This window comes from Pseudorca crassidens, chromosome 9 (genome assembly GCF_039906515.1).
Source record: "Pseudorca crassidens isolate mPseCra1 chromosome 9, mPseCra1.hap1, whole genome shotgun sequence".
NCBI classification, from domain to species: domain Eukaryota; kingdom Metazoa; phylum Chordata; class Mammalia; order Artiodactyla; family Delphinidae; genus Pseudorca; species Pseudorca crassidens.
The window spans coordinates 104101728-104122343 of record NC_090304.1 but is presented as its reverse complement, the minus strand read 5'-3'; the positions used below and the strand labels follow the sequence as shown (position 1 = coordinate 104122343).

General features: G+C 43.5%; 1 protein-coding gene across 3 annotated transcripts in view; it reads left to right on the top strand.

Annotated features, from left to right (window-relative positions):
• Window positions 1-7030, top strand: part of ETS1 (ETS proto-oncogene 1, transcription factor) — a 128549-nt gene extending 121519 nt beyond the window's left edge. For all 3 annotated transcript variants that reach the window (XM_067751550.1, XM_067751552.1, XM_067751551.1), the window contains 2 exons: window positions 1801-1919; window positions 3186-7030. In XM_067751550.1, the coding sequence (XP_067607651.1) occupies window positions 1801-1919; window positions 3186-3401 (335 nt within the window). In that variant the 3' untranslated portion in view covers window positions 3402-7030. The remainder of the gene's footprint in view (window positions 1-1800; window positions 1920-3185) is intronic.
• The last annotated feature ends 13586 nt before the right edge of the window (window positions 7031-20616 follow it).

Genomic DNA, 20616 nt, shown 5'->3' with positions numbered 1-20616 from the left:
ACAGTGGGTCAGTTTTCTCTGCTGTAAAGTGGGAGAAACGAATACGATAACAACAGCCTCCACCCATGGACTTATTGTGAGGGATAAATAAGATGCTATAAAGCATCGCCTGTTACTACGGAACATAGTAGGTACACGATAAATCATAGCTGCTGTTCATATTTTCCTTTGCCAGGTGTCTGAAAGCAACACCCCACTCTCTCTCACGCCTGCGTTATGTGGTTGACCCAGGAGAGGACCGTGAACTCCCTGGCTTATTTACATAGTTTTGGACTGTAGTAGTTGATTTTTCCTTACATGTCTCATTTCAGGGATCCTGTGAGTATCTATACTCATTCTCCACTTCTTCAGGGAACCTATTATGTCACAAGGGCTATTATAACTGCGTTTTTCTTATTATTTTGCCACCAAAAATTCCATAGCATTTCTTAATAGAAATCTCTTTTCTTACTCCTGTCCATCCGGATGACTTCTTAGTGATTCCTCATAGGAAGTCACTTTAGGACATTACTCCAGGCAGAGGCTGGTAGCTGGTGACTATTCAACTGCTAAGAAACCTGCAAATGTGTCCGAGCTGTCCATGAACTTGTTCTTCAGCGAGGGGTAGAAACAGAGAAGGGTAAGGCTTTACCGGTGTAGCTCCTGGGACTGTTTCCTCAAACGTTAATATATTTTGTAGGCATTTGCTGAATCGTTTAATTCTAGAATTTGTGTAAGCTATTTCTTGCCAGATGGGTTTAAAGTACTCAGAGTGAGGATGAGGTAGAGATATTTCATTTTCCCTGCTGAGCCTGGGCTGTGCTGAGGAGGGACCACTAGGAAGCTGTTGCTATAGCAGTTGCTTCTTTTGGCTGTCCCAGAGCTCAAAGGAAGCTCCCAGACCAGCTGCTGTTTGCTCACAGGCGTCCATCAAGGTTACCCTGGTGCCTGGGAGTCACGGCCCGGGCAGTAGGCCCACCATTTTCTAATTGTGCCTGGAGCAACGTCACATCACTTTTCTGAGCGCCTTTTTCTGCACCAGTAGAATGGAAACAGTCAGCCCAGTGTGCCTTGCCTATAAGGAGGGTAGAGAGTGGCTTTTAGGAGCAAGCAAGATGGTGCATGTGAACATGCCTTATAGACGTGTAAGACATAACAAAAGTTTGCCCTTAGAGGTCATAAAGGACATTTCTGTTTTAGACTGAGAGGCAACGTAAAGCTTGTTTCCTATTGAATCCCAGTTTACTTTGGATCAGACAAATTTGAAACTCAGGTTGAAGATTAGAGTCTAAAAAAAGTCAAGTTTTCCTGTATGAGTTAGAGCGTGCCAGGCTTTCTTCATCTACACGGACTGGGTCTTTCCTAGCCACACTGTGTCCAGATTGCTTATGGGCTCTGACTTCTGATTGGAACTGGTAGAGGCATTCCTTGCTTGGTTCATACCTTGAGTACTTTGTAAGGCAAAAATAATGACTTCGTTTTTGAAGGCAAAAAAGATTATGCTGCCTTAGAGTATCTCAGAGGAGCGATACAGTGTTTTCTTTCTGGAGTTTGCTTAGCAATAAAAATGGACTGACCCTTAAGTCGATCCAAATAAGGCAATCGCTCTTCTGTGTTAAGGGCTGTTTTGGTAGGAATTCTTCACCTGTTCAGTCTGTTCAAGCTCCGAGCGCCTCCTGTACCTCTTGTGCTCTGTGTTGCCTTCATTTTCCCCCGGCTGATGGGCTGAGAGAGGAGGGGTCGGGAGTGGCCCGTGATGGGATTAGTTGCTGAGAGTGTGGAGCATCTGGTGTAATGATTCACGATGGCTTGTGTCTCCAGGCAGTGGACCAATCCAGCTGTGGCAGTTTCTTCTGGAATTACTCACCGATAAATCCTGTCAGTCTTTTATCAGCTGGACTGGAGATGGCTGGGAATTCAAGCTTTCTGACCCAGATGAGGTAAGAAGGGAGTGACTTCACAGAGTCTCCTGTTGAGGGAGGATGAGAGAGAGCTCTGGAGATGGGTTCTGTGGGGTTGATGACATTTTCTAGGGTTCAGATCCCAGCTCTGCCACCTGCTACTTGGGTGACCTCATCTGAGCCTTAGTTTCATCATTTGGAAAATAGTGAAAATATCTACATTGGCCATTTGTTTCCCAGGATTAATTGATATGATGCCCATAAAGTGCCTGGCACCTAGTAGGCCCTTTGTAGACACAAGTTGCTTTCTCTCACTTTGCGCCCTCCCTGGTCTTGTGGCTCTGTGAATATGGAAGGGGTCTGACAATTTGAGAGGCCTTGGAAGATTGGTACAATTTTCACATTAACTTGTGTTTTCATTAACAGATGCTTTAGTGAGGGGAGGAGGAATAAATTGAGTTTGGGATTAACATATACACGCTACTATTTATAAAATAGGTAACCAACAAAGACCTATTGTATACTACAGGCAACTCTACTCAATATTTTGTAATAACCCTTAAGGGAAAAGAATCTGAAAAAGAATATATATAATATATATATAACATATATGTTTTATATATATATAATATATATAATATATATGTTTTATATATATAATATATATATATAAAAGTGAATCATTTTGCTGTACACCTGAAACTCACACAACATTGTACTCAATTATACTTCAATACAAAAATAAAAACAAAACAAAACAAAAAAACACTTGGCGAGTGGTTGCTCTGTGCCACGCCCAATTCTGAGGATAAAGAACAATGAACAAGAGAGACAACCTTTCTCTTCCGGCAGACATGAGGAGCCCTGTGCCCAGTACAGAAAAAAATGCTTCCTGTTGATGAAAGGCAGGTGTGATGGCAGCTCAGCCGTCCATCCCTTGCATTAGATTTCATGCTTTCAAAGCAAGGACATTCTATTAATAATACAGGGTAAGAGGAGACACTATAGTGTTGCTTTTCTTTTTTTATTTTTTAATATCAGATGCTTTAACTCCATTCCCTAGAAGTTCAGGGTCACTGTGTTTTCATCAACTCAAAGAATCAACTTCACTGTCATGGTTGCCCAACCCTTGTAATTCGGAATTCAGAAAAGATTGGTCAGAAAAGTAACTTCTATGTACATGAATCTCTAACCCTTTCTTGAACATCGTGGGTCACCATGGACGGGTGCAGGCAAATAAACATGTACATTTGGATCATCCTGTAGATGTTTACCCCTCTTCCTTTTTTTAAAATTAAATTTCAGGTGGCCAGGAGATGGGGAAAAAGGAAAAACAAACCTAAGATGAATTATGAGAAACTGAGCCGTGGCCTTCGCTACTATTATGACAAAAACATCATCCACAAGACGGCGGGGAAACGCTATGTGTACCGTTTTGTGTGTGACCTGCAGAGCCTCCTGGGGTACACGCCCGAGGAGCTGCACGCCATGCTGGACGTCAAGCCCGACGCGGATGAGTGATGGACACCAAGGGGCCGGAGAAACTCTGCTGAGACATTTCAAAGAACAACCACGTTGGTCGGACTCTTAATTTTTAATTGTTATTCTATTTTTAATTTTCCAGAACTCATTTTTTTACATTCAGGGGTGGGAGCTAAGTAAGCTGCAGCTATAATCAATTGTGCGCCGTTGGAGGAGGAGAGCCAGGACTTGTGGGGTGGGTGGGATGGGAAATTCTTGAGCGGATTTTCAGGAGAGAGACAAGGGCCTTCTTAGAAGCTTGAAGGATCTGGCTTAAGGGAGGAAGAGACTAACGTGTCCAATCATTTAAAAAAAAAAATCATCCACAAAAAAATAATGTGTCTTGAGTTACGGATCTATTAGCAAAAGAAATTGATGCATCAGGAGTCATGAGACTAATAAAAGGCTATTAATTTCCTTTTGTTGTTAGGTCTGGGAGGGTGAAAAAGAGGGAGGTGGGGTAAAGCCTTTTTTTGGGGGATGCACTAAAAACCAAGGACTCTTTACCTTTTATTCTACTTTCCAAACAAAGGTGGACTTCAGTGGGGAGGGACCAAAACTGTTTTTGTGTTAAAATTTATTCTATTAAATTTTGTGCCAGTATTTTTTTTTTTTTTCTTAAAAATCGTCTTAAGCTCTCAAGTGGTCTCAGTATCGCTGTACCATGCAATCTTGTTTTTATATGCTGGCTGAGGATTCTGTCACAGTGAAAGGAAACTGTTTATATAGACCCCACTGGAAAGAAAAAGCGCTGTCCCTGAGATCGGGGATCCCAGATTCATGTGACTGATGTGTGGAGGAAAAAATAAGGCTGATTTGGGTACAAGGGAACTGTGCATGTGAATTTCACCTGTAAGTTTTTAAAAATTGTGATCATACCCTTCTACTTACTTGTCATTAGTGGATTCTCAGAGTCTGGACTTAACGTTGAGCTAAGCATTAAGTCTGCGAACTGAATGTATTTTGCAGCCCTGGTTGTGGACCACAGTAAATGTAGGAGCACTGTAGAAGTCATGGAAAGGGGATCGAAGGGGGAAGATGGACCTGGTTCTTTACTGGTTTTAGACCTGTAACGTACATGACTTGGAATAAAATCCGTATGCACGGGCATTACCCCTCAGGCCTTAGGAAATAAGTCCTGAATGCATGTCATTCCCAACTAACACTCTGTCCTTTCTCCTTTGTGTATTATTTCCCCAGCATCCCACATTTATTGCTTTCCCCCACTCTGTTGTTCAGTAGAGAGAGATGTACAGCTTTCTGATGGGTGAGTGAAAGAGTAACTACAGACATGACATGAGTTGGAGAGCGTCTGATAAAGCCATTTAGATGTCCTGAGTTGTAGGAGCCATGGAAATGAAGGGAGCCTGTGAATAAAATGGGGCTTGGCTGTCTTTGGGAGAAGTGCAAGGCTTTCCTTTGAAGAGTTTAAGGCAGCTGAGTCGGGTGTCAGGTGAGACTGGGTGGGCAAGCACGGTGCATAGCGCAGATGCTGTGAGGGCCCCGTGCTTTGGATCCGTTATTCTGGCACAGGGTAAGTGAAGGGTTAGTAATTGCAGAGGAAGGAAGACTTGAAGGGATATAGGAACTATTAGGAAAGGAGCTGGGGTGTAGGAATAAGGTGGTCCATGGGATTCAAATCTACTTTTAGTTCTCCCAAAGTTGAACTACAAACATAATCAACTGGGGTGTTGTAAAGGGTCATCTGAAAATGGAGTTTGGGGAGAGAGGACCAACATCTGACCACTAAGGAAAAGCACCTCCTATAAGTAGGATCCCCGCCCCCCCCCCCCCCCCCCCCGCCCCGCTTCCCCGGCTGTACAGGCGCCTGATTCAAAGGAAGGTGACGGAGGGATGGCTTTTCGGGCTTCAGTGAGGAAGGGGAAGAAATATTTAGGATGGGCTCCAGCTGAGAAACTGGAAGTACTAACTACCTTCTAGCGTAGCTTCGAGAAAGTGGATTGTTTTCTCCCAGGTCCTCTTGCAGACCCTGAACGATCAGGAACTTAGCTCTGTGATTCACGCGTTTCCTCCTACTGAGAAATCGGAGCGTCTGCTTGGAAAGCGAAGGCTGCATTCAGCCCAGCTGTGTATTTTGATCTTCTTCCGGATGCAGGTGCCTTAATGAAGCTCTCGAAATATTTTAGGAGCTGCTCAGGGAGTGTTAGGCAGAACTGTTTGGACTACATTGTTTTCTCTTAGATGATGTGATCTCTGTTGGGCACTGGCAAAGATGTGTGTGCGCCTGCGTGTGTGTGCATGCGTGTGCGTGTGCGTGTGCATGTGTGTGTGTGTTTGCAGACGTGCAAAACTGCAGCTGAGATAATCCCGGGGCTTTCTTGTGAAGTCTTTCCGCATTTCAGTGGTGGGCGAGAGTAGGACCAAGGCCGGGCATCGGTCACTGCTTGTTTGCCACCAGGCATAAAATCACTTTCTCAACTCATCAACAACCTTTCCTTGTACAATGATGCTGAGAACTCCCCCGTGTGAGTCCTGCCGTAATTCCCTAGCAGATAAGATGTAAGCAAGTGCTTCCTCATGCCCTTCAGCTGCTTGTTTGCTCAGATGCCCTTTCTCTCTCAGTGCACCGTTTTCAGTATTTGTAGATAGTGTATGAGTTCAGACAGCTTTGTCGATCTGGCCAGATGCTTTTTCTCCTTCTGTCCAAAGGCCAGAGACCATCCCAGGAAGAGTGGTGGGTGGTTTATACACTGGAAATGTAGCAGAATTGTTGGAGTTCTGCTTTTAAAAAAAAAAAACAAAAAAAAAAACATGTTAACTTCAGAGGAAGGATGGGCAAATCTGGTTGAGCTGGGTGAAACTCTTATTTTCCTGGAGATGCCTTAACCTGTGTTGGTTTTGGCTGTAGGGTTCAGGGTCACTTTTGTTCCCTTCTGCAGTCAGTCAGGGGAGGGACTTCCCTACACAGAGCCCTGGTTTTGTGGCTTTGGGGCTTGGAGGTAGCATTCAAAGATCAGATATGCTTTTCCTCACTTTGGAGACGAACACTCTGGGTTTTAGAGCATTAACCTGCCTAATCTTCATGGTGAAAATGACACCTTCTCTTTCCTAGTCATGCTGTGCATGCTGCTTTCTCTGTTGGGGTCTATATAAATGTGTTGAACTCTTATCTACATTCCAAAGAAGTTTCGAGGAACCATAAATATATGTATACATATACATATATAAAATATATAGATTAAAAGGAAATTATCTCTATCAGGAATACTGCCTCAGTTATTGAACTTCTTTTAGAATACTTTTTTTTTAAGCTCAGAAGTATAGGGGTGAAAAAGATGTTATATTGTGTTTGACTATTTTCCAACTTGTATTTTCATATAATTTATATTTTTTAAAAGCTGAAAATTTAAAAGCAAGATGAAAAAAAAAAGGAAAAGCAGGTGCTTTTTAAAACTCGGAACTGAGGTAGCTTAGAGATGTAGCGATGTAAGTTTCTATGTGTTTTTTTTTAAATGCAAAAAAATTTCTTCTGGGGAGTTTTTTGTTTGTTTATTTTAGGAGCTGGTGCTGGCACATCATCTTGCTGGAGAATTTTTTATATACTGTAGCCTGATTTCATATTGTACTTTAAACTGTGTGAGATTAAAAGCAAAGAAATTCATTCATAATGATGTGGGTTTGGCTTCAGTCTTTCCTGTCTGGTTCATGCGTGAAAGCGGGACAGATTAACCAACCAGAGACAAGCACAGGAAGGAACGCCACTCTGTCTTGCTGATCTCAACTTGCTCTACACCATTTCAGATAAAGATTTCCTAATAAAGTGAGAACTATAATAGGAATAGGTGGAAGTGTAATGTGACATCCCAGTTAGACATAGATGGTATCATCCTTTGTGGAATGTCCCTGGCCTCATCATACCGCATTTTGATCGCGCCTGGAGAACTAAGAGGCACATGAAGAAAATTTTTAATGACTCAACAGATAAACATTTGATTTCCACTAGGTAAAGTTTCTGATATTAACACGGGGAGTTGAACATCTTTGGTCCATGCCCAGGAGCAGCATTCTTCTCCCTCCTTCTGACATTCATTTTGTCCTGTGCCAATGCGGACCCATCCCGTCCATCTCCGTGGCCCCAGCTCTTTCACTGGGGCGGAAAACTGGGAATGATAATATCCGTCCGAGCCCCCGGCAGCCAGTGTCATCAATCCGATCGTATTTATAGGTGCTTTGGGGAGGAGGGTTTAGGAACACATCCTGCGTGGTGCTTTTCTCTTGTTGTTGGAACTGCGGAAGGTGTATGTCTTTAAAACACCAGCATTTGCAACACAAATCCCAACTCACAGCTGGAAAGAGAATTTTTGCTGAATCGTTCACAAAGAGAGCTCTGTTTTTGGAAAATCGGTTTCTTCAGGCCTGGAGCCTGAGGTTTGCTGAGTGCACGTTAAACACTGACTGTGTGGTCCAGTGGTCAGGGAGCTGGCCTGGCCGCGAGGAGGGCTCCGGTCTACAACCCAGTCAAGCCACCGCCACTCACTGGGGCACTGTGGGGAGACGGCTGGAGGTCCTTACATTTTTCAGTCTTCAGCTGCCAGCCTGGGCAAAGCCACAACTCCACAGCCAACCCGAGGCCACATCTAAGCTCTTCTCCCCCTGAATCCACAGGACACAGAGAATAGGTTCCTGCCTCAGTCTAGGATTTGGTCAGAGAACTTTCCTTCAGTGACAAGTTGCTGTTTATTCCCCCGAAGTATGTGATTCCATGCTGACCAGGTTAAAAGATACAAGATACACTGGAACGAAAACAGCTTAGGCCTCTCAAACTATGAGCTAGAGTTTAGCTGGGGAACTCTCAGACACCTAGGCTTTGGTGCTCTCTTAATGACACTGCTGGGACCACCATATTGGAGTTGGGGTGGTGGAGAGACAGTATCTTCTAAAACTCCCTCCGGATTTGGGGGAACGGGATAAGGTGAGAAGGAGATGCAGGGAAAAGAGGAATCATTCAAAAGAAGCTGGTGGTCAAAATTCTACAGAGTTTGACAGGCTTTGGGGCGGTTGTAGGATAAAGTAATGGCCCAAGCCTAGTCTGGCTCCAGACTGCTATGGCTTTGGAGCAAGCTATAGCACCCATGCTAAAAATAAATTAATAAATCATGACCAAAAATTGACCAAAAAGAGCTTACCTGTACAATGAAGTCTAACCATTTTAACCTGAAAAAGAAAGAGGATTGTGATTTGTACTTTGAGTGAAACAAGCCAGGCCGTGGAGACTGCAGGGTACACACAGGTTGACTGAGGACTGAGTCTATGCCACAGAGATGTTCAGTGTGGCCTTCACAGTGTTGGGACTCACTTCTGCAACTCAAGTGAACAGTGTCCGGCAGTAAGGCCATGGGGCGGTCTTGGAATCCTGTCATTCCCGTAAAGCAAACACCCCTGGACGCGGAGTGGAGGCTGCCCACTTCGAGATGCACGTGAGTCTCCTGTTTTGTCTGCATGGCTCAGCCCCACACATTTACATCCCTGCCTCACTGCTGTAGAATGTGAGTTTGTCAACCCCGTGAAGGTATCTCTCCACCTCCCGTGTTTACTTGGCATGAAACTTATTTTATTCTGGAAACCAGCAGTGGAAGAGAGCACAAGAGGTCATCAGGTTCATCAGAACCATCTGACTTCTAAACCCTTGTTGTCTCCATGACGCCACGTTGCCACCCAGGAGCTCTGAAAGGTCTCCTTTGATGATGCTGGCTGATGGCTCACCCTCCATGGAAGCCACAGCCCTGGTTACTAAGAGGGATGCTTCATGCACCGAGTGTGGAACAAGGACGGTCTTCTTTCAGTAAGGAAGCCTTTTCCACTCCCACAGCCCTTTCCAACCTCTGCTTCTCCCCAGCGCTGCTCTGGGTGGTGGTTTGTGGTGCAATTTCAGTTGTACAGAGGCCTTTCTCTAGCTCACATGTAGGGCTGCTTGACCCTCCGAGGACTGGCCTCTGCCCTTTGATGGGCTTACCACTCAGCACACTGCTGGTTATCCACTGCTCTTTGGGATTCCTCCCAGTTCCAGGAATCCTCTCCAGAAACCGCAAATATCAGAAGAGAAAAGTGCTTTCTTGGCTTCTCTTGCAATGAGGCAGGGATTTAAGAAAGTCTGATAAAACCAGGTGTTGATTGACCAGTGAACATTTTAAAAGGCTTGAAATTGAGGGGAAAAAAATCCCATTTATTGGGAATTGAGAACTTCAAATTAGCTGGGAAAGGTGGCTCTGGCCTCTCTGCCCCTTGGTCATTGCCATTTCCTGTTTTACTGAATGCCCCAGCCCCTTTCGTTTTTTTTTCCATTTTCCTGGAAAATATTTCACCCTGGGAAAGCCGGTTTCATTCGATTGCCCGGGGTCCCTCAATGTGCTGATGCCCAAGGTAATGACAGGGACCCATCTGCCCAGAGCAGCGCTGGGGACTCAACAGTGGCCGGCTCTCACCCGCTGCCGGGCAGTCCCCAGAGCCTTGGTGAGTTGCTAGTCCTGTGCTTAATCTCTTTTTTTTTTTTTTTTTTTGCGGTACGTGGGCCTCTCACTGTTGTGGCCTCTCCCGTTGCGGAGCACAGGCTCCGGACGCGCAGGCTCAGCGGCCGTGGCTCACGGGCCCAGCCGCTCCGCAGCATGTGGGATCCTCCCGGACCGGGGCACGAACCCGTGTCCCCTGCATCGGCAGGCAGACTCTCACCCACTGCGCCACCAGGGAAGCCCCCCTGTGCTCAATCTCTTATCCTGCCATCCAGGCTCTAGTGGGCTCTCGGCCGTAGCATCTTTCAGAACTTTGATGTCAGGTTGGCTCTGGTCTCTCCACATGATAGCATGTGAGGGGCAAGGAGGTTTTCAGTAGCCACTTGTGAGAGCTGCCGGGGTCAAGAGAATGCCACCACCTTCTCCCTGCCCATTCTACACTGTCCGCTCAAGACACTGGCCCTGGGCAGGAACAGGCAAATCCTGAAATTTCATTCTTGACTCTAATGCCCTTTCCTCCCAGCCCCAAACTGCTTCCTCTACTCATTAAATCTCATCCACTTTCCAGGCAAAAAAACATCCTGGCATAAAATTGATTGATTCAGAATTGATCATGACAATAATTTCTATTAGTTCTGATGGATTCCAACAGTCTGCTAAATGCCAGTGTTCAGGTTGGATCCTGGGGTGGTGGAAGGCTTATATCACTGGAATCATTCCTTTGATGTGCACCTCAGCTCTCTGGGGCCAGTATCCTGCACTTTCTCATCCCGAGTCTCCTCAGGGTGCACCGTGGGGAGTGGCTGCAGCCTGATGGCTGCTAGAAGGCAGGTATTCTTTCCTTCCTGAGTTCCCTCAGGGCTCTCCAGCTCACATCCATTGCAGTTGTGGCCGCAATCGCTGATGACTGCAACATCCTTTGTTTACCGACCTGGCAGGAAAGATTCCATTTCTCAGTCTGGAAGAGGTTCTGTGGAAACAGCACAGGGTGCGACGGAGTCATGGTGACAGGCGAGGAGGGGAGAATGGGGAGGAGATCATTCAAACCCTCGTGAGCCAGGTGAGAGTAAGGCGGGACCCTGAGGATCTTCCCACAGGCTAAGTCACATGACCCGATCTGTGCTTAGAAGGACTATTCTGCCTGTAGAGCAGAACAGATCAGAGGGGACAAGGATGGAGGAAGAGAGACCAGCTGGAAAACGATTTCATTTGAAGCCTGCCAGAGTGTCAGCTGTGAGCAGATGAGCAGGGTGCTCAGGTGACAGAATCCCTGGGACTGGGTGGGTGGTGGGCTGCTGTGCGAGCACGGGGATTTGGGTGGTACCCAGAGATGACTATGACAGTCCTTGTGCTCGGTCACCATATCCCCAGTGCATGGATGTTAGATCTGGAAAGAACTTTAGAGATAAATCCAGTCCTCTCATCGTGTAGGTGAAGGGGGTTTGGGTTACTGGTCTGAGGTCCCGTAGCTAACTGGTGACAGAGGCACAATTAGGTCTTAGCTCTGCTGACTCCAAGGCCAATCCTTTGTATCCCGTGAAGGTTGAGGGCTTGTCCCTCCAGCACAGGCAAGAAAGAGTCCACCTCTTCCTTTCCTCCCTCCCTCCCTTCCTTCTTTCCTTCCTACCCTCCCTTCCTTCTGAGAACAAGAGCTATTTAGCTTACAAGTGGGTGTGACAGGCCTCCCCGGGTGATGACATAGGCTGTCTCCTCTCATCAGGGTGCTGATCTCCATGGAGCCCTGGGCACCCGCCTCCACCCCAGGCTGAAATTGAAGAGAAAGAGGAGGTGTTGGTTTCTCTGCTCCAGTGGTCACTCCTCAGCCCGCCGGGAGCTGTCTCAGCCCCCCTTGCTTTGCAATCGCTGAGCATTATTCCCAGAATGCCATTTGGTGCGGAAGAAAGAGCAGGGGTCTGACCAGCTCTGTGACGTCTTCCCTTACTACCAGGCCACTTTACCATCTCTATATCTTGGTCTCACACCGCTTCTCTGAGACTGACAGGCTCCTGCTTTTTTTTTTTTTTTTAAATCTCTCTATTGTGCCAGTTCTTGGTGACGTCTCCTCTTTCTCTCACCCATTCCCTTTATTCTCCACCTGAGTTTCCTCTCTTTGTCTCTCTTATCTTATATATCTAGAGAGGAAATGTCATAGGCTGGAGAGAAAAGGCAGTGACTTTTAAGAGTAGGGACTCTGAGGCTAAACTGCATGGCGTTAAGTCCTAGCCCTGCTGCTTTGGGGCTGTGTGACTTTGGGCAAGTTAATGAACCTCTCTGTGTCTCGATTTCTTCATCCATGAAATAAGGATAATAGTATCAATGGCACAGGATTGGTACGGTGATTGCCATTTAATATGTGCTGACGCTTGACACATAGTAAGTGTTATGTAAGGGAACCCAGTAGTAAATGAGAGACTACACCTCGAGAAAGTCTTTTTCTCCCTTTTGGGAGAACGGTTTTCTCCCCTGGATTCCTGGGACAAGGAGAAGACTTCGGCATTCAGGGTAAGGGCTCTGAAGGGGCTGTCTGCAGAGTCAGGTGTGTCTGCTCTGCCCTCCCAGGCCTCAGGACGGAAGGTTCTAGTGCCAAGGCTCCCCTGCCTGGCACGGCCAGCTTGCTGTCGCAGCTGCAGGTGGGCAGAGCACTGGCTCCAGGCTTGGAAAGGCGGACGCTGTTCTGGCCAGCTCCAGGACTCAGCGTTTTCCACTACTCTTCTCTCTGTTTGTGTTCCTCTTTGGGCTCCCCCCGCCCAGCGGGGGCTTCTGAATGACGTCCAACAGCAACGCTGGGCCGGCTCCAAGGCCTCCCCGTCTCCTCCCGTCGGCAGGCGGAGGACCCCGGGCCTGGTGGCCCCTGCACAGGGCTCTCTCGCTCACAAAGTGCCATTGTACGGGTTGGTCTGCGGGAGAGACAAATGATTTTGAAATTTCAAAATCAACAGCAAGTTATTTTTATCCACGGAAGGGCTGAAATGCCTTTATTTTCCATCTTGGAAAACAAACCTTAAGGGATCACTGTGCTGCAGAGAGCATCTCCATTTGCCCTGGGATTCAAGCATTTGCCAGGGAGGCTTTTGAAAGAGTGGGGCTCAGAAAAGATGAAGTCGAGAACACCAGGCCGTCAGGGCCCACGTGACGCTCCCAGGATGGGGGTCTGCTGGGCTTGGCCCAAAACCTATGGCTGGTGTGGCCTCCAAGCCCTCGAGCTTTGCTCCTGCCGATGCCTGAGCACTGACGTTGCTGCTTCTTGTGCCCGCACCCCACCGACCCGCCCAGCTCTTCACAGCCTGCTTCTCTCACCCAGGCCCTCAGCCTTCAGTGAGGGGCAACTCAGGACTATCGTGTCCACTTCTTCTGGAGCAGGGGTCTCGTGGGGGAGTGCACACTCCAGGGATCGCACAGAATAAGACATGGACTATGGAAGGACTTTGATTCCTATTTCTTTTCACTCTGAAAATAGGAGACACACTTTTATTTACTACAAAGGAATATGCTTATCCACCTCGGTGCCTTTGTTCAGCCTTCTCTGGCTTCTCTGCATGCACTCAAAACTCTGCAGGCCAGGGTGGGATCATGCAACATAGAAGGGGGTCTACACTGCTGCCCCTGTTTCAGCAAATTATGGTGTTTTAAGGTTTACATGTACGCAACGAGTAGATTTACAACCCAGAATATCTAATTTTAACCAAACGATCCTCACAACATGGACAAGGGGCTTAAAATGTTTCCTGCAATGAAACTGGATTGTAGACAATAGGAACAATTCAGGCACACCAAGGCAAGAAAAAAAAAGCCGGATTACTTCTTCAACCCGTGGAACAAATTACTTGTCATCCGTATAGGGAGGTTAAGACAGCAATGATTTAATTACATTTGGCCCAAAAAAGTTTCCAAATTACCAACAGTATATTAAATATAGACTTACATTCATTGTCGTCAATAAGCATCAGTGCCCCGGACACTAATATTATTATCAATCAATGCTAATAGATATTAGCTAGTGCATCTAATCTACAAATAAATACGCATCTATGGGAAGTGGTGCTTAAAGATATTTACTGATGGGGATATAGGGCCAGAAAAATTTTGAGATGACTGCCCTAAAAGAATATTTTCTGTGAGCCAGCAATTTTTCTGCTTATGATGAAAAAAGCTCATTTGCAATCAGTTAAAATCAGAGTTTAAATCCTGACTCCATCACTCAATAAACTACTCAGTATCTTTGCATCTCAGTTCCCACAAAATCACAATAATAACAATTACCTCATAGGTCCATTTTGAGGATCGATATAATAATTCATGTTAAGTGCATAGAACAGTACTTAACATACAGGAAGCGCTCCTTCCCCCTTTCTCATTCTCCTCTTGCTTCTGCTGGGACCGGGGAAGGTCAGGCAGTTCAAAATGGAATGGAGCTCACTCTCTCCAAAATCCCACTCTGACCCTCAGGGAGCATTCCCTCGTGACCGAGAAGGTGAGCCTGTGCTTTTCAACACAGGGCTGGCTGTTCTTGGCTGTAAGAGGAAAGAAGATTTGAGTGTGTATGTGTTTAAAAACCAGCCTGGGTAGGCCTTCCTGGTGGCTTTCTAACAAGTGTACAATAAATGGCCCTGTGTTGGCTTTAGCTGGCTTCCCAGCAGACCATTTTTCCACGTCAGAAGGTAGAACCCCGCAGTGCTACAATTGGCAATAATTAGTCCCCACCATGACGTAGATCAGCCAAAGACCTCAGACGTGAATGAGATCTCACTCATTCGTGGGGGGAAACGAGGAAGCCCACACCCAGCCTGGGGCCCGGCCTCTGGCAGAGGGTCTGGCACCGCCCAGCTCTGTTATGGAAGAAGCAGGGTGAGGGGCCGTGATGGGCGGTGGGGCTCGGTCCTTCTGGTCCGTCTCCCCGGCTCCCATTTTGCACATGAGGATTCAAGATGAAGGACTGGTGAAGCCATCAGAGTGTGAGAGCCATCATCTTCCTCTCTGCCAACTGTCACCCGTGACTGTTGCTCCAGCTAGGATTTGGATGATCTCGTAAAAGCCACGTGCCAGCTTGGAGAGAACATCGACCCACGTGTACACACGGATGCCCTTTACCCCTCAGACCCCCCTTCTAAACAGAGCTTCAGGTTCAAGTCTGAATCTCAGGTCCTCCACCCCGTTGTAATTGGACCTGGCAGAGCTTTGTGGGGAGTCAGGAACTCCATTTCAGAGTCTACCAGAACACTCCGCGAACGTTTCGTTCACAGTGCTAAGCTGGGAGATGCAAGAAAAAGCAAATGAGGTTGTTAAAGCCTAGCGTTCAAAGTATGTTGTATCGATAGATATGGGAAGAGATTCACTTCGCAAAGAAACGGACTCCAGCAAAAAGTGGAGGGAGCTGGTGTGACCTGAGGGGTTGACACGGAGACTGCTCTGGCCCGTTGCTCTCTGGGTGACCTCACCGGTGAGCTCTCCTGCAGTCCATTCCAGACAGGTGACCAAGCTGTGAGTCAGGCTTGCCTGGGCAGGAGGCAGCTGGTACAGAGAATACACCTATTCCCGTAACCTGACAGCCTTGACCCCTTGGCCTCGGAGGGGTTACTCCATCTGGGGACAAAGCAGCCTTTGTCCTTATAAGCTGCCCACAAGTTGTAAGGAGGGGACAGAGCTTCCTTCCCTCTCCTTCCACCTGCCATGTAGGGTGTAGAGCTCGTGGATATTCTCCGAGCCACCCACTTCTCTTTTTTTCTCAGGCCAGACTTCCTTGAGTTTCAGATGAACTATACCTGATTTGTGACTCTCCCTTCACCAATAATTTGCTTTGCCTTTTTAAGAGTGAACTCCCAGAGTCCAGTGTGGCAATTCCTAAGCCTGTAGACAGTGATAAATTTCTGGGACTTTTCCATCCTGCCCAGTACTCTTTACTTTCTGAATTTCAAAAAGCCATCTAGGGGCTTAATTCTCTTAAAATCAAAACATGGACTTCAGAGGTATGCAGACCTAAGATCAACTCGGGGGACCTTTGACACATAACAACCTGTTTGAAGCACCATTTCTTCTTTTGCAAATAGGATGATACGATCAAATGGAATAATGTAATAAAGTGGTTTTTAAAGGACCTGATACACAGCAAAAGCCCAATAAGTGTTAGTTTCCTCTCAGTCATCCATTCTATGAGGTAGAGAATCCCCTGAAAATACTTTCATTCTTTTTAAATATTAATTTTACATATTTTCTAAAAGGTTGCATATTTATTGAAAATTTAGATAATACTGAAAAATATTCAGCAGGTAATTTACAAAACACCTTTAGTCTTCCCTATTGAAATTTTTGTATAAATTCTCTCAGAATTTATAAATATGCATGTATATTTGATACTAAATATGCTTTTTTACTCAGGTAAAATTTACATACAGCGACGTGCACAGATCTTAATTGTTCCATTTGACAAATCTGTGTAAAGCAGCATATCCAGAAAGTTCCCACCCTGTAGGCATTTGCTATTCTAATTTCTATTACCATAAGTTAGTTTTGCCAGTTTTTGAACTTCATAATTCATGGGGCATTGGATGGAGTACTGAGAAAGGTTTTGCATCAGTCCTGGAACAAATTTAGCCCTAGACTAAATACTGTTGTACTCCTGCCTAATAAAGCTGAAAAGCACGGCTCAAAAGGGTCAAACTATTTCCAAGGAACTTAGCTCAGGAATATTTTTAGGAATACAAAAATATCCAGCAAATCCACAAGGTCTGGCATTCAATAAAAATTACCAGGCATACAAAGGCACAAGAAAATATGACCCAAAGTGAGGGGGAAAAAAAATCAGATGGTTGGATATTTCCCAGAAATGACATAGGTATTAGAATTAGTCCACAAAGATATCAAAAGAGAGTAACAATTTCACATGTTCAAAGAGTTATGAGAACATGATACGTAGAGATATGGAACATATTAAAAAATGACCCAAGTCAAGCTTCTAGAGATGAAGGCTGTAATGTATGAGATGAAAGATCTGCATGGGACTGATGACAGGTTTAACAATGCAGAAGAAAAAAATAGTGAACTTGAAGTCATAGCAATAAAAAATATGTGAAATTAAGTACATAGGAAAGAAAGACTGAAAAGAAAATGAGCAGAATGTCAGTGAGCTGTGGGACAAATGTAAATGCCTGAATAAACATGTAATCAGAGTCCCCAGAGGGGCAGGAAGTGTGATAGAAAAAAATACATGAAGAAGAATTAATGGCTGAAATTGTTCCAAATTTGATTAAAACTATCAACACACAGACGTAAGACACAGAAGTCCAACAAACTCCAAGCACGTGAAAATTGAAAAAAAAAATACCGCAAAACATCAGAATCAAATTGTTTAAAACCAGAAACAAAAGAAACCTTAAAAGTAACTAGTGAAGAAAGACACATTATATACAGAAGACAAAAAGCAAGAATAGCAGCAGATTTCTCATCAAAAGCACTGCAAGCAAGAACACAGTGTACAAGAGCTTTAATGTACTGAAAGAAAAATGTCAGTCAACCTAGAACTCTATACTTAGTGAAAATATCTTTTGAAAACAAAAGCAAAACAATGACTTTTTCAGAAATAAAATACTGAAGGATTTTTAATCACCAGCAGAACTGCACTCTAAGAAATCATAGAGAATATTCTTCAAGCAGAAGGAAAATAATACTAAGTGGAAATCTGGGTCTACACAATGGCATTAAGAGCCTAGAAATGATAATTATGTGGAGAAATAGAAAATACGTTTTTTTCTTATTATTTAAATCTCTTTGACTTATTTACTTAAGAAAATCGATCGTTTGAAGCAGCATAAGAACATTGTAATGTGGGGCTCATTACATGTGCAGAAATAAAATGTGTGACAACAGTAGTCAAAATTCAGGAGTCAGAGAATGGAAGTACATTGTTGTAAAATTCTTTTAATATATGTAAGGTGGTATAATATTACTTGAAGGCTGATTGCAATAAGTTAAATCATAGTTTATGAACACTAAATCAACCATTAAAATAATACAAAAAAAGAGATCAAATGGAATAATAAAAAAATATGCAATTAATCCAAAAGAGAGCATAAAGAGAGGGGAAAGGGAACAAAAAACAGAACGAATAATAATTTTAAAAAAGCCAGCTGGTAAATTTTAAATCACCATATTCACCAAATATATAATCACACTAAGTAGAAATAGTTTAATTACCCCTGATAAAAGGCAGAGCCATCATACTGATACAGAGAAAGCCCCATCTGTATGTTCCCTATAGGAATATACATCAGACATGAAGATACAAACAGGTTAAAATTAAAATGAAAAGTGATATACGATGTTAATAATAGTCAAAATTAAGTCAGAATGGCTATATTAATATCAGAAAAAGTAGATTTTAGAACAAAAAATACTACCAGGGATAACGAGGGTCACTTAATAATGATATAGTGGTCAATTCACCAAGAAGATATAACAATCCTGAATGTTTATGTAACAAATAACTGAGTTTCATTATACATGAGACAAAAAGTGACAAGCTGAGAGCAGAAACAAACAAATCCACACTTAAAGCCAGAGATTTTAATAATTGATAGAAAATGTAGACGCAAGGTAAGTATCTAGAAGATTTGAACAACACTTAATCAAATTGACTTAATTGACAGTTTTAGAACACCACACCCAACAACAGCAGAATACATTCTCAAGAATCAATGAAACATTTACCAAGAGAGACCATGTGTTATAATAAAACAAATCCTAATAAATTTAAAAGGAGTCAAGTCATAGAAAATCAGTTCTATAACCACATGGAATTAAATTATAAATTAGTATCAGGAAGATAGCTGGAAAGCCTCTAAGTAGTTCAAGTTAATCTTCATAAATAACTCATGGGTCATACACAAATCCAGAGAGAAATTGTAAAGTATGTTAAACTGAAAGAAAATGGAAACACAACACTGAAATAAGTGGATTCAAGTAATACTTAGGGGAACATCTATAGCCCCAAATGCCTTATATTAGAAAAGAAATAAAGGTCTAAATCAATGAATTCAACTTCCCACTTAATAAACTAGAAAAAGAAAAGCAAATAAAAACTAAAGAAAGTAAAAGACACAGAAAGAATGAATTAGAAAACAGAAAAGCAATAGAGAAAATCAGTGAAATCAAAAGGTGATCATTAAAATCAATGACCCTCTAGCCAGACCGATGAGAAAAAAATAAAGAGAGAAGACACAATTTACTAATATCGGGAATGAGAGAGGTGGCATAACTAGTTTCTAAAGATATTAAATATAATAAGGGATAAAATAGTACACATGGTATGATTCCATTTATATGAAATTACAGAAAAAGGAAAATTATTCAGTATGGAGAGAAAACAGCTCAGTAGTTACTCGGGATGAGGGTGGAGAGAGGAATGGATTTCAAAGGGGCCACAAAGGAAATTTTGGAGTTGATTAAATATTCGTTATTTTGATTTTGGTGATGGTTTCATGGGTGTGTATATATACATATTTCAAAGTACATCAAATTGTACACTTTATATGTGTGCAGTTTAGTGCACTGTAATTTTACCTCAATAAAGTTTCTTTGTGATGCTGTCAGAGGCTGGTTAGTTCATTTGGTTGATGTCCAGTGTCAATGAGGCCAAGACCATAAGCTTGAGTCCAGTCATAGGCCAGTTAAATTCTATTTCCAATAGCAGCAAAATGTACCTCTTTTTCCTAAATTTTAAGGTCATTGAATCTGAGCGTGGATGGCTCAGGGAAACCCACAACCAGTACACGGGAAAAAATAATTTCTCCAAGTAAATTGTTTACGTATAGGCAATGGACCTTAGCAAACCTTTGGGTTTATAACGAAGAGCACTACATTTTCTTTTTTCTAAAAATGATTTCTAACTAATCCTACTTAGTTCTGAATTTTACTTTATCCCTTAACACTAGATCTAAACATTATGACTAAAGATCTAAATAATTGTCACTTACACGTGTAAACTTATATTTTCATATCATTTCTTTGCATCTAAATATCTGTTCTCTTTCTTTTTTTTAAATAAAATGTAAGTAGATTCATGGAGGTATAATTGGCATGAATAAACTGTACAAACTAAAATGTACAATTTTACAGGATTTGACAATTTGTGAAACCACCACCACATTAAGGCTAATGAATATGTCCATCACCCCTAAGTTTCCTCAAGCCCTCTGTAATACCTTCCTCCTACACAATCCTTCACCCCATCTCTTGTCCTCAGGCAACCACCGATCTGTTTTCTATCACTGCAGATTACTTTACATTTTCTAGAATTTTGTATAAGTGGAATCATACACTATGTAATTTGGGGGGGGATCTGGCTCCTTTCTAGCAGTATAATAATTTTGAGATTCCCTTACACTGTTGCAATTCATTCCTTTCCATTGCTGAGTGGTATTCCATTGTATAGATGTACCACAACTTACTTATCCACTCATTTGTTGACGTATAATTAGGTTGTTTACAAGTTTTGGCTGTTACAAAATTTAGTATGTTAGCTCTTCTGTTCAGGTCTATGATTCCTCTGGGTTAATTTCTGTGTATGGTCGAACATAGTTCAAACAAGCAGGCACATAAGCAATTGTTGTACTACCACTAACATTTGTTGAAAAGATTTATCCAAACAATTCCAGTATATTTGTCAAAAATGAATTGAATAAATACATATGAGCCTATTTCTGAACCCTCCATTCTATTCCATTGATCTTCATGTCTATTTTATCTACCAAAACCAA